General features: G+C 37.9%; 1 protein-coding gene across 1 annotated transcript in view; it reads left to right on the top strand.

Annotated features, from left to right (window-relative positions):
• ACOX3 (acyl-CoA oxidase 3, pristanoyl) overlaps positions 1 to 13,899 on the top strand; it is a 1,839,061-nt gene that overhangs the window by 431,506 nt on the left and 1,393,656 nt on the right. The window contains exon 7 of the mRNA XM_044062802.1: positions 1,369 to 1,457. Coding sequence (XP_043918737.1) covers positions 1,369 to 1,457 — 89 coding nt within the window. The remainder of the gene's footprint in view (positions 1 to 1,368; positions 1,458 to 13,899) is intronic.

The following is a 13,899-nucleotide window of genomic DNA, read 5'->3' on the forward strand; positions in this document are numbered from 1 at the left end:
TTACATTGAAGGTGATATCATTGTGGTCAAACATAGGGCATGATGTCAGCACTACATTATCAGTTTTGACTAGTAAAATAACTGGTTACAAAGACTTTGTCTATGTTGGTCTGCGTGTCAAATCTGTAAGAGTAGTGAGAATATTTCAGGGAGAATAATATTTTTTATACCCTCAATGTCAGTTAGGTTTCTGTCTTTATATAGTTGTTCAAGTGCTTGGCAACAGGGGACATCTTGAAGGCCTTAGAGCTTGTAGTATCAGTGGAGGACAAGATACAATTAAAATCACCTGCTAGTACTGGATTCCTTTTCCATGTCCAGAACAAACATTGCTGGGAAATCTCTGTGGGGGATCCTGAAGTCTTAGTTACTGGCCTCCTCCCTTTCTCATTTCCTGACTAAGCTTTTCTAATCTACCCATGTAGCTTAGGCTTCTGCAATAGTGATCTGTGTATAGAACATACTAAAGTTGTATAAGTAAATTTACCGTAACAGTCGGTGTTCTGATAGAGCACATTTGCAGTAACCATCCCTCCCTCTAGCCCCACTTTTTTGCTGGTGTTCTATTTCTTGTTGCCAGCAGTGATTCTTTTCAGCCCTTTTTGTGCATAGTTTATTGTTGGCTTTGTCTTCTAGTATAACTATTACGGCTCTTGTTTCTCTCCTAAGCAAAAAATGCTCTGAAGGTTTTTGCATGCCAACTGCCTTTCATATGGACTTTTGCTTGAGCTCCTGGCAGTTGGAGCATATGAAAGGTGCTAAACGCTCTGACAAGCTAGCCAGTGCTGGGGCTGAGTCCCATATAGCATAGGCTACTGCAGTGGTGATCTATTTACTTACACAGCTGAATTTTCTGTGGGACCAGGTAGGATAAGAAGAAGCCTAGTCTGGGCAGTCAAAATAGCCTAATATGCTTCCTTATGCACCTTGTTAATAGAGCATTAGAAACAAGCTGTGACCTTGATATCTGTCACAATGCTTATGTAATCTTTGTCCTTAAGGGATGCCCTTCCACACATCCCAGTAATTATAACAGCCTCATAAGCATGTTAAAAGTAATCGAGAGGTATCATGGATTTGTTCAGGCAGAAAAGACAGAACTTCTTCTTCACGACCTAACCCAGTATGGTTTTGTCACAGGTAACTTTTGGTAACCTAATCTTGTAAATGTTTTGAGTGGGACCGCCACCCTGGATGAAGTTTTATCTGCCATTTGCACCCTACCTTAATCTGGTTAAAGTGTTTGATACAATACTACATGACAGATTTATATGTAAGCATTTGGTTCTACAGCTGGATGCATGTCCTCAGAATAATTCAGTTTCTGATTTTTTAAGTAATTTGTATTTTTTTCCTACTACATTTTAGATAAGAGATCCCAAGACGCTCCTTTCCATGCCAGGTGTGATGGTCGGTGATATGGGCAAAAAACTGGGACAGAATGGCTTGGACAATGGGTAACATTAATTAGCTTCACTTTAGATTAAGTAGTCTTTGGAGATTTGTTGGATTTTGTTTGAGCTACTGTGGTGAAAAGTTTAATTATTTTGTAGATATGGCTTATTCTCATACGCTGCTTCGTAAATAATTGAACACATTGCAAGTTGCTTCATACATTAATTGTGTTCACATAAACTGTATTCCAGTGTTATTTTTTCAGGGAATATTTTATTGCTAACTTTATTATCACATTAACAATTGAGACAGCAACACAACACATCTGGTTGAAAGTATCAGCAGTAAACCATCTAGTTTCATCTTGCTCTGGCCTAAACTACACATCTGGACTATTATTTTATGTTTGTTGGTTTTTGAACAGATCAGAGATGGTGCAAACACAGGCAGTATGAACCTGGTCGGACTCCATAGGTTATTGGGGTGGAGTGTTGCACATGTGAATAGACTATTAAGTAGTTGGCAGTTGATTAATAACGTTTTCGTCATAAAATTTGCACAGACCCATTTTACATTTCCTTTGGGATATCGCATGTTTGGCAGTTAGTCCCGTTTAAGTTCTGACATCGATAGTCATAAATTAATTTTTAGAACAAAAGCAGCCATAAACCAATGCCCATTTGCAAGTCCCTTGGTAGCTCTTTGTAGAGAATGATTTAAAGTGTCTTCTCATGGTAGCTTAACTAGAGGGCACGACCAAATGTTATGTCCCATATGTAGCTCCTTGCTGGGTTTTCACAGTAGAACTGTCGCTTCTTATCCCTCTTTAGCACCCCTTCTCTTTTTGCTTTAGCTGCTCAGAGTCCAGTTTACTCCATGAATAGCATTTATGCTAACTGACGTCAGGATTCTGTTCATGGTTTTCATATGGCATTTCAAAAGGTCTTTTTCTGATACTTGGGGAACAGAAAGCAGGAACTTTTTTTTTTTATTTTCATAATTTCTAACTGGATAAGTGGGCTGATCCATAGATCCTCTTTCAGCCATGACCCAGGCAACAAGGGCAATGGTCAGTACAACATATAAATGTATGGACAATTAAGGGTCCACTTTTAAATTTCAAAATGCCGATCCCAGAAAGTCAAGATTTTGGAATCTCAAAATTTAAAAGTGTAAGAAAAAAAAAAAGAAGGAAAGCAAGTAAAACAATGTTTTTGCAGTAGTTTTAGTTGCCCCCCCCCCCCACACTTTTTAGTTTAGAGTCCAAAATCTCAATGTTTTGAGTTCGGTATTTCGAAAGTCAAGATTTTGTGCTTTCGAAATTAAAAAGTGGACCCGGACAATTAAGTGTAGCTAGTCAACCAGCATGTTTTAGGAGGTATAAGGAAAAACAGAGTACCTGGAAAAAACCCATAGACATAGGTTCATAGGTAGGTACTAGGCTATCTGCTCGAAGGCATTTATAAGCCTAGCTGGAATGTGTTGGCTTTCGCCGCCCCCTTAGATTAGTACCCTGTGCCTTTGTCCAGCAGAGCCAGTGAAGTGATCCCTGGGGTAAACTTTCTGTTTCCCATCCACTCGTCAAGGTTTCTCTTGAAGAGGGTTAGCGAGGAGCTCTGCCTAATGTAGATTGGAATCTTGTTCCAGAGCATGGGAAGTCTCTGGGACAGGAATCTATCCCTCCAGCACGTCCTATTTATTGAGAACAAAACTCCCTCACAGACAGTGACCAGAAGTCAGGATTTTAACCCCATAACCTAAAGGAGGATGGGAGAGATCATTTCACTGAACATTAAAGCTTTTTTTTCTGTTTGCGACAACAACTTTATTAAAAATTCCTGGTTAATTAACTCATTACAGCCAGGTGACTCTTCCAGGTGTTTCTGCAGTTACATCCTACTGATATCTCTAGATATGAAATATGACTTGTTTATATTTGCTTTAACCATTGCGATAACCATGCTACACACAAAGTTTTATAATATTTCATCTTAAAGCTTACTCAGTGGCAAGCACAACTGTTTTGATATTTGACCTCTGTCTAGGGCAGGGAAAGAGATATTAATTGTTGTTCATATAATATTTATTTATATTGTCATAAATTTCATGTTTTTCTAAATGTCTTGACAACCAGGCAGCACAAACAGAACTGCTTAGCTTCATATGAAAGCTCTCAGCTGGATGAACAAAATGCTTCTGAGAATATGGATGTAATTTGGATGGTTGTTGAGATATTATGAATTGTTTATAAAATATTACAGAGTTTGTGCTGATGAGTTTGACATTTGCATTTGTTTAGCAGTCTTAGTAGTTTCCACGAATATGAACATTTGTTTGAGTCTATCAAAAAGTGTAGGCTCCGCCCACTGGAACTTACAGTGCAAACTCGTGGAGGTGCCTGGAGGGAGTGAGTTAAACAACAAATAACATATTTACAGAGGAACGTATTTACATTGTCATACTTTATAGTCAATAATCTAGTGAAAATGTTTGTAAAATAATTAGCAATTTAGTAATCTACTTGCCTAACTTTTCTTCATTGACAGTTAGTGCTGTTCCATCGCCTACTCTTCTGCCCAGCTGAAATCATATCCTTCAATTCTGTACCCTGGTCAGAACTATACATTCACTGAGCAGGAAAAGGACTAGGAAGGAAAGCATTTATCTCACTGATTTTCATTTCCTGACTAAGCTGTTCTAATCTACCCATGTAGCTTAGGCTTCTGCAGTAGTGATCTATGTATAGAGCATACTAAAGTTGTATAAGTAAATTTACCATAACAGTCGGTGTTCTGATGGAGCACATTTGCAGTAGCCATCCCTCCCTCTAGCCCCACGTTTTTGCTAGTGTGCTATTTCTTGTTGCCAGAGGTGATTCTTTTCAACCCTTTTTGTGTATAGTTTATTGTTGGCTTTGTCTTCTAGTATAAGTATTAAGGCTCTTGTTTCTCTCCTAAGCAAAAAATGCTCTGAAGGGTTTTGCACGCTAACTGCCTTTCATATGGACTTTTGCTTGAGCTCCTGGCAGTTGGAGCACATGAAAGGTGTTTTAAGTCCTGACAAGCTGGCCAGTGCTGGGGCTGAGTCCCATATAGCTTAGGCTACTGCAGTGGTATTCAGAAGCTGTATAGCTAAAATACTGTATGTCCTTAAGGGTTAACTTGCATTCATCCCATGGTCCTGCATTACAGGAGGTTTAAGGTATTATACAGTGAAAACTGTAAGAAAAACCCACCAGCTAGAGTTTTTATTGACTGGTGTGTCTGTGTGACCTTTTTACAATTTGTGTTGCTTGTTAGCTGGAATATTTTGCAGGCACCTTAATGTTTATGGACATCAGCATTTCTTTTTTTAAAGCCCTGTGTTTCTAAAGTATAACTAAATCCACTGATGCTCTGCAGATGAGGTCACTAAAGAGACCGAAGATGGATGCTGACCGCTAGTGGGCTTTATTGGCCTAAATGTACCCATAAAGTTTTAAAAAGTAAAAAGCTGTTGGTATTCAGAAGCCATGTGGCTGAAACACTGTATTTCCTTAAGGGGTCATTTACATATATCTCATGGACCTCCATTACAGGAGGTTTAAGGTATCACACAGTGAAAACTCTAGCTTGGTTGGGTTTTGTTTCCAGTTGGTGTGTATGTATGTATATGTGCATATATAGAGAGAGATGGTTAGATATAGATAGTAAATTCATGTACACACATGAGCACACTGCCATCTGTGTTTATGTCATGCTTACCTAACATACAACAGTAGCTGTTTGTTTTAGGGGCATCATATTTAGAATGAAGAGGTTTAGGGGAGTGATGTCAAAAGTACATTAATATTTGTGAGTATGAAGTGACAAGTGAAGATGGGCTAGGTGTGTCTGTGAAGTTTCTTAGTAATATTTGTTTTCCTTAGAGCTTTTGTGTTTGCTATGTGAGCATTTAACTTAAATGGCAAAGTGTCGCATGAAGCACTTCATTTAGTAGGGCAGTAAAAGTAAAAATGTTTACATATTGAAGCTAAGCCAATTTTCCTTTTGCCAGACACAGGCAGACTGAACATATAAAGTCAATTTATTTGGTCATATCTAGTAGTCTGAATAATGGTTTTGTTGACAGTCACCTGTGAGTAGTCACTTTTATCAAATCCTTCTGTCCTTTTACATGCTTGTGTGTATACATACATATCCATACAGTTTAACAAATTTCCACTAGATTATCTCAACAAATAAGATTGGTATTTTGAAAGTACAGTAGATAGAAAAGACAAACGGAGTACTGGCAGGACTGTTGCTGTTGTACTGATGGGATACTGTCTTCAAGGTTTGATCACAGAAATAAAGTTAAAAGTATTTTCTTTCAGGAAAGTTTAGAGCTGTGTGGTGTTGCAAGTATGGCTTGAAATGGGAGTTTCCTATATTGTTAGTAAGTTCTAGTCACACACTCCTGTTTCTGCTTACTGAGCTATCCACAAATGGTTACATGCAAGTAGGTTCTTGTTGAAATTGAAATATAACACTGCAGCAATCATAAACCTGACAGATAAGCCAGTTCTGTATTATTCATTCACAAAAATCCAAATGGTTATTAATGTGTAATTATTTTAATAATTAAATTAAATTAAAATATATTGATGTAGTAATTATACTTTTTTTATTTATTACACTCCGGCATGATTGAAAAGCTAAATAAACTGGGAATAACCCCTATGTTACCCACTGGATAGCCAAGTGGCCCACAGATAGGATTCAGGAAATCAGAACTGGAAGTTACCTTCACAAATAGGCCAGTCACTAGTAGAATCCCCTAGGGTTCTGTGCTGTGACCTCTTCTGTTTGGCATCTACTTTTGTGAAGTAAAACCCAATGCCAAAGGGCTCTGGCTGACTGAGTTTGCAAATGACTGCATGCTAGGAACAGTCACTGAATCCACAAATGACAGCCATTCTACTGGAAGGTTTGCCCTAAATAAATAACTGGTGCCAAAATCATGGACTGAAAGTAAATACTAAAAAAAAATGCATTACTGTATCTTTTTGGTAAGTCATCTATCCCAGGGCACTACCACATTAACAATACTCCCCTAAGAGTTGACCCAGTTATACGGGATTTATTAACTTATGGAGACAGTGACCTAAGTTTGACCAGCATGTGTCCATTGTTGTAAGAAAGTTCTTCTATATTGCACAGCTTATAAACAAAGGGATTGTGTCTAGATCTAGGAATGTCATTGTCCTGCTTCCTCAGCCCTTATTAGGCCAATCGTTGAATATAATGCCCCTTTGGAATGTATCTGTCCAGACACATGCAACAACTAGAATGCAATGTATCTGTCCAGACACATGCAACAACTAGAATGCCCACAGAGATAACTTACCAAAATGATACAAGTCCTAAACAGAATTTCCTGCATAGATTGACTCAAAGCCCTGTAACTATAGTCGTTAACCTATAGACTGCTAAGAGGTGATCTATGTCTGGCATGCAAGGTATCCTCTGATCCTATATTGATGGATTTACTGCACATGAGCAAGTTAAATGGAATGAGAAATACTCAGTCTAGGCATCTAAACCTCTTCTGCAACATCAACAGAATGATTTAGAGGGACAGGTATATTTCACAGAGGATACCATTGTTATGGAACAGACACATAAAACAAAATTCAGTCTTGTCCGTGTTCAGTCGCATCTTAGATTTATGGATGGAAAACAGAAAATTTACTCCAGGACTGCCCCCTGGTCAATGGACAGAGGCAGTTCCCAAGTGCTTTATCCTATGCATGAGTCCTCTCAAATTATCAGTGGTTTTATCTCAGTTATACTCATTAGGGGTAATATATAATTATCTACCATGGGATGGCTAAGGCTGGTTTCTTACCAAATGGAATAGGTTAATTCAAGCACAAAGAGGGAAATTGTCTAGGCTTAAAATGACATTCAAGGGTAATTAACCTAGTACTTGCCTACAAACCTATTTATAACACTGTGTCAGATTATTTACCTTTATATTTTTAACTTCATGTCTCATAATGGTAATACACAGACACTAGCAATGGGCTTTGCAGTGACATACCTCTTTAAACAGTAATGTATCTCTTTTTTTGAAAAATCCTTTTTATTGTATTTTCCACAAATACATAATAAAAGTGAAAGTACAAAATTATTGCAGACAATACAGCATGTAATACATAAATGAGTATAAAGGTATCCAAACTTTCCAAAGAAAAACATTTACACATTTGCAAGAATCTTTATGATTTTCAATTGAGATGGTTACAACGTATCTAGGGATTACTTAGTGGAGTTATGATGAGGATGTTGAGAATTAGGATTGTATATGCAGGAAACCTTTAATTGTCTAGACTGGAAGAAAAAGAAAAAAGAAGAAGAAAGAGAAAAGAAAGGAAAAAGTTTTAAAGTTTTCCAAAACCTAGAAAAAGAAACATATTTACATTATATACAATAAAACAGTAATGTATCTCATATGCTTGCTTGCAGGTAACCAAGCTCATGTCATGCTACTTACGAATCATTATTCATTGTTCCTGACAGTGTCAGCGAGACAATGGAATACAGTTATCACACTTAATTTTCATACTAAGGATAATATTTTGTCATTTTATACTTCAGCATGACTCTTCCCACCTCCTGCAAATCACACTATTCACTTTAAACTTTGAAGACTAATATATCTCCCATTGTGTTTGCAGTATACCTCTAGAATTAATTTTGCCATACATGAAGTTATCATTCTTTTCAGTTGCTGTCAAGTTCTTCTATGGGAGCACAACACAAATGGGTAGTAATCTTGTCCACTGTACTGCTACAATGCTTTGTCTGAGGAATGTTACAAAGGAGAAATGCATTGTGTTGTTTAAGTGTGTTCTTTAGTTGTATTTCTTACAAAAATCAGAACTGGTCACAGCTGATACCATGTGTATTAACCCAGGCACAATAGTAGTTTTATAAACTACAGGGTTTATATGTTATACACATTTCAGTGACATTTCACATCATGATTCTAATGCATTAAAAGGTGTAACGATCACTGCCGCACCCACTGGCAATGTCTTCCACAAGACTGAGAGCTGCAGAACTCTATTACAATTGTATAGATTGCTTTGATTTTTTTATAAAAAAAATAATTTTATGCTTGTTTACTAAGTAGTTTAATTGATTTTATTTTTATAACAATTTGCTAATTAATCAAAGTTTATTTGCTCTTATTTATTTTTTTATGAAAAATGTACTTTGTTTTTAAACCAGTTTACTACTTAGTCAAAGCTTATTTTAAATAAAATATGATTTTTCTGGTTATATTTTGTGATTTCTGTATTTTAAACTTGTGCTTGTAGGTGATAGTATCCCACAGTCCTATTGGGCATGGGTGGAGGTGTGCTGTATGCATATGCCACACTAATTTGCTGTCCAGTTCTTTTTTGGCAAAATGTTCCTACTTTTCATTAAAGGTACGTGAACCAGAGTGAGCTCAGACCAAACTGAAGCTTGAGTATAAGCTGTGCTGAACCTCATGGTTCAGAAAATGGATGAGCCATGAGTGAACTGCATATTAGACCAAACCTACAGGCTGTGGGTGCTTTCTTTTGGGTCAGGTCATGTCAGATCTACATTGTGAGTGGCTGAAACTGCTGTGGGGTGTTACCAGAAAGCCTGCATGAAAATAATATAAACAGTGTGGATATGCAGCTTTCTAAAAAGAATGCTGGTGATACCTATACTGGCAAGAATCCTCAATGGAAAGCTTTGAAACTTTAGTAAAAGATTTTTAGGTCAATTCTTGCTATACTGTCTGTTTGTTCTGAAGACGAGGAGCAGATTGCAGGCACTCGGTATTTATTTCATTGAAGCAGTTTTTTTACAAAGAGCCAGTGGGTACCAGTAACTGGGAGCAGGGGACTGCCTGGATTAGATGATAGCTTTGGGTTGTGCCTGAGGTACATGATTTAAAAGGACTTGCAACTCTCAGCTGTCCCTAGTTTTGCAGAATGTCTCTGATTTTCCTCATATTTTTCCTGTGTTCTTCACAAAACTTTTCAGTTTCTGGTGAATAACTGATGATTAGTTAGTCAATAATGCCAGCAATTAAGAGTTTCATAGTTATTGCTCACATACCTCTCAGCTGCCGAAAATTTTGCACAGTGTTTCTGATTTTACCTTGCATTTTATCCCCCTCACAAAAATGGTGATTTTTTTTTAGTAAACGACTCAAGATTAGTCAGCCAGTAATGCCAGGCATTGGAATTTTATGCATCTTTTTCAGACAGTTCTGTTCAATTTAATTAAGTGAATAAGAGTAATATTTATTTCCTTATTTGGGGATTTTGTTCCCTCCATTATTTCTGGCTTTATCCAGAACTCGTGAGCAAAGACATTAAGCTGTATAATTGTTCAGAAAGTACATGATCATGCTGAACACATTCTCTTAGATTTTGTGGGAATTAGAGTAAATACATTGTCTCTGATTTGGGGATTGTGTCCCCCATCATATTTTTGCTTACCAGATGTCATTGTTTTTTTGCTTGGCTCCTGATTTGTAAGTAACCACTTTGAGTGGTATGAAAGGGACTATCTTTAGCTGATTGTTTTTTTTGGGGGGGGGGGGGTGCTGTTTCCCTAAAAGAAAGAACAAGAATATATGAAAGTAATGTAATTTTTAATAAGTGCTTTCCTGCTACTGCTAATTGCAGAAGTTAAGATACTCATTTAATAAGATTAATGGAGAAGGGTGGGATTTTTGAATAAGAGCAGAGCCACAGGAGAGTCAGTGATGGTGTTTAAAAAAGAAAAAAGAACAGGCTTTTAAATGTCTGACATTATAATATTATTAAGCCTTCTTGCACCAGCTGCTTATTTGTAGTATCTAAATTAGACATTGAAGACAGGACTGTTAGATTATTGTACCAGTATACCTTGCATATTGTTATTTATTTAACATTTGTTGAATGGGAAAGTCTAACTAGGACAGAGCCTATTTTCAGGGGAGGCCCAGGGAGGAAATGCTCCAGATGCATGTCTTTGGAATGTGGGAGGAAACTGGAGTACCTGGAGGCCACCCACACGAATGCAGGGAGGACATGCATACTCCACACAGAAGGTACCCCAGCCAAGAATAGAACCAGAGGACAACTTGCTTTGAGGCGACGTTAACCGCTGCACCACCCATTTTATTTTTTTCACCTATTTTTTGACCAGATAAGCCCAGTGACCAAATTGCCCTTCTTCATAGGCACTGCATGAGCACTGTCTGGTTAAGTGGCTTGCCTAGAGTGACACAGTAGGCAAATGTAGGTGGAAGGAATCAAACTCTGTACCCTAACTACAAGTATCAGATCATTAACTGTTAAAATTTTTATTCATCTGTGTTAATTGCATTTATTGGGCATACAGCAAAAAAGGTCCTAATTTTAGAAAATCAGAATAAACATCTCTTATTGAAATTACGACTGCCAGAATTACACACATAAGGTGACATTTTGAATAAGTTTAAGCAGTTGGGATTTGGCATGATAACTGTCATCATGCATGTGTAGGTTTGTACATGTTTTGTGAATACAGCATATGTTGCATTACAGTTTTTTCCCATTTATCATAGAAGGGTGTGGATGTGTTCCTAATGGGGTCTAAGAGCCAAGTCAGACCCTTGGCTTAGCTCTGTCTTGGTTCATTTTCAAAAATCCTAGGCTTGCCCACCTCTGCTTTAAGCCATTGTCCACACTCATCCACATACCCACGCATGGATATATGCATGTAATATACATACACACACACACACACACACACACACACACACACACACACACACACACACACACACACACACATACAAAGTCCAGCGAAACACTGGAGGCAGCATATAAATACATGCACATTTTGTTCTTCCATTTCATAAATGTAAATGAAAAAATGTAGTCTATTTGGATTTTAAAGCAAACACAGCAATACTTTCAGGATTTTTCTTAAAAAAATATTTATAGTCAGATTAATCATTTCAGTAGTGGACTATACTCAAGTAAATCTCTAGGTTGTAGGTCTTGCATAGGCCCCGTTTCTGGCTTCATGAATAGCCCCAACTGGGCTGTCACACTCCATACATTCTTGGTCTTCTGATAAGCTCCTGCTTACCTTGTGATACTCCTCCAAATGAGGAATTGATTTCCTGAATTTGAACAGACAGCCTCATTTTGTACAAACAGTAGCGAGTAATTAGCACCTCATTGCTGTGTAATGTGTATGACTTCCTGACTATACAGGCTTCTGTTAAAGGCACACTGATGTGCTGGTATAGAACAGAAGGTGCTGTTCATCTTGAATGTCATATTGTAGCACTGCTCCCCCCTAACATACCACTGATGCATTGGTATATAAGGCAAATTGTTTAGTAATATCAGTAGCCACTAAGGTTCAGAGGATAGGATACTTCCTAGTTTATTAAATGCTGTGTCTGCCTCAAGAGACCAACGTACTTTGACAAGACTGTTCATAGTAGTAACAATGTTTTATTCACATTCAAGTCAGAGTATTAAAGCATTAGCATACTTCTGTAAGCACTGGTTGACAGAAGGGGCAGCTGTAAGTGAGACAGTGGAACTTAGTGGTTTGGATGAGATGTAAACTGTGTTTCCATCCATTTGAGTTGGTGGTAGCTCAGACACATGTAAAAGATAATCACAGTACCAACTAAAAAGAGAAGGGGAATCTATTTAACACAACATAAAAAAAAATCTGTTTACATATTTGCAAAATGTTTACATGTACATATATACACATTTCTATTTTTTTTTTACTATTTACTATTTTTCCTGTAACATCCTCATTATTATTTTTTCATAATTGATCCCCACTTCTCCTTCCACACCATAATCATTTTTTTTACAATATATCTGGCAACATCCATTTCCCGTTAAACAAAATTTCATTCAATCCTTCATTACAGATAACCCATATTACATAAAATAAATTATCTGCTCTTCTCACATATTTTTCTTCTTGTTCTTATAATATCCATACCTAATCATATTCATATAGGGTCATTAATAGTCTCACAAAATTTCCTTCACGCTACATTTTTCAGAGTTTCAACAGTCTTTTACATTAAACAACATGTTTTGTTGTCTCTTCATGTCCACAAAATAAACAGTCTTTCAGCTTTCTTTTTATATGGACTGTTCCTCTTTACTGAAACTTATTTATTACCTGTCTCCATATGAAATCTTGACACTTTACTGTATTGGTGCAACAGTGATGTTCTTCGTGTTTCACTTTTGCAGTCATTACATTTGGATCTGCTAGCAGGTTGCCCTCAGTCGGCTTGAATTCCAAAGTCTTGGATCTTGCATCGGTTGCTGTCTCCTCTTCCATGACGTCAGGTCGTCAGGGGTATAAAACAGGCAGCCAACGCCATTTTCTTTAGTCTTTCTTGCTGCGTGGTGCCCGAAGCAGAAGCAGTTCGCAAGTGCCTTTCGGCCGACTCCTGAAATTTTCTAATTCGAGTTTCAGAACCGAAGTCTTCACTAAAGCTAAGTACCCCGTTGGGGAAACTTTTTCTTGCTCCATACCGATGTCAGTAAAAGTTAATAATTGCATTACTTGTGGGAAGCAAATACCTCATAAGGATTTCCATTTATACTATATTCCTTGCCTAGGCCCTGATCATAACGTGCCTAGCTGTCAGTTTTGTTCTAGATTTAACCGACGCACTATTAAGAGTCGGTATATCTTTGCTTCAAAATATTTTGGAAACAGATTTAACTATCCAGAAATGTCATTGGATAACAATCCGACTACCGGAGTTCACAAAACGCAAAGAAAAGGACAGTGACAGACCGTCGAGGTCCAAAACCGACGACGAAGCTCCTCCTAAGTCAGTCGCCGGTTCGCCAGTACTCAGTGAGGCGCTTTCGCAGCCCCTGATACCTGCTACTTTCAAGTCGCAGGCCTCTACCGAGGCCCATGCAGAGTCCGTCACGCCGTGAGATTCTCAAAGTATTGTACCCGCAGATGTCTCTCCCTCGGATGGGTCCGGAGCTGCTGATCAGGCACCGGCTTCTGAGGGTGTATTCAGGCCACAGCATTTTTATATAAAACTGACGCCAGCTTCAAAATCAAAGACAAAAGCAACTTCTAAAGCTAAAAAATTGATGCATGAGCCATGTGCCAGGCCTCTATGCCCAAAAAGCAGATGATCAAAATGGCTGACGACCTAATTACCTTGGTCAGGGGTTCCCAACCCCCGCCTGATAAGAGGCTTAGGCAAGACACTGATTATGAATCTTCAGATCAGGTTTCTATTTCTTCTGATTCCTCTTCTGATCAGGAATTTTCTATACCACCCTATGAGGATTCTGATGCAGAGGAATCTATCCCATCTGCATCTCCTCCTTATGATTATTCCTTTGGAGAAACCTTGCATACTTTGAGGGAGCATTTTCAATGGGAGAGTCAAGACTTCTCAGAATCAAAAAAGAGGCTCAGGGATTTCCTTCTTCTCCCTCAG

Source organism: Protopterus annectens, chromosome 2.part1 (genome assembly GCF_019279795.1).
Source record: "Protopterus annectens isolate FY-2018-M chromosome 2.part1, PAN1.0, whole genome shotgun sequence".
Taxonomy (NCBI): domain Eukaryota; kingdom Metazoa; phylum Chordata; order Ceratodontiformes; family Protopteridae; genus Protopterus; species Protopterus annectens.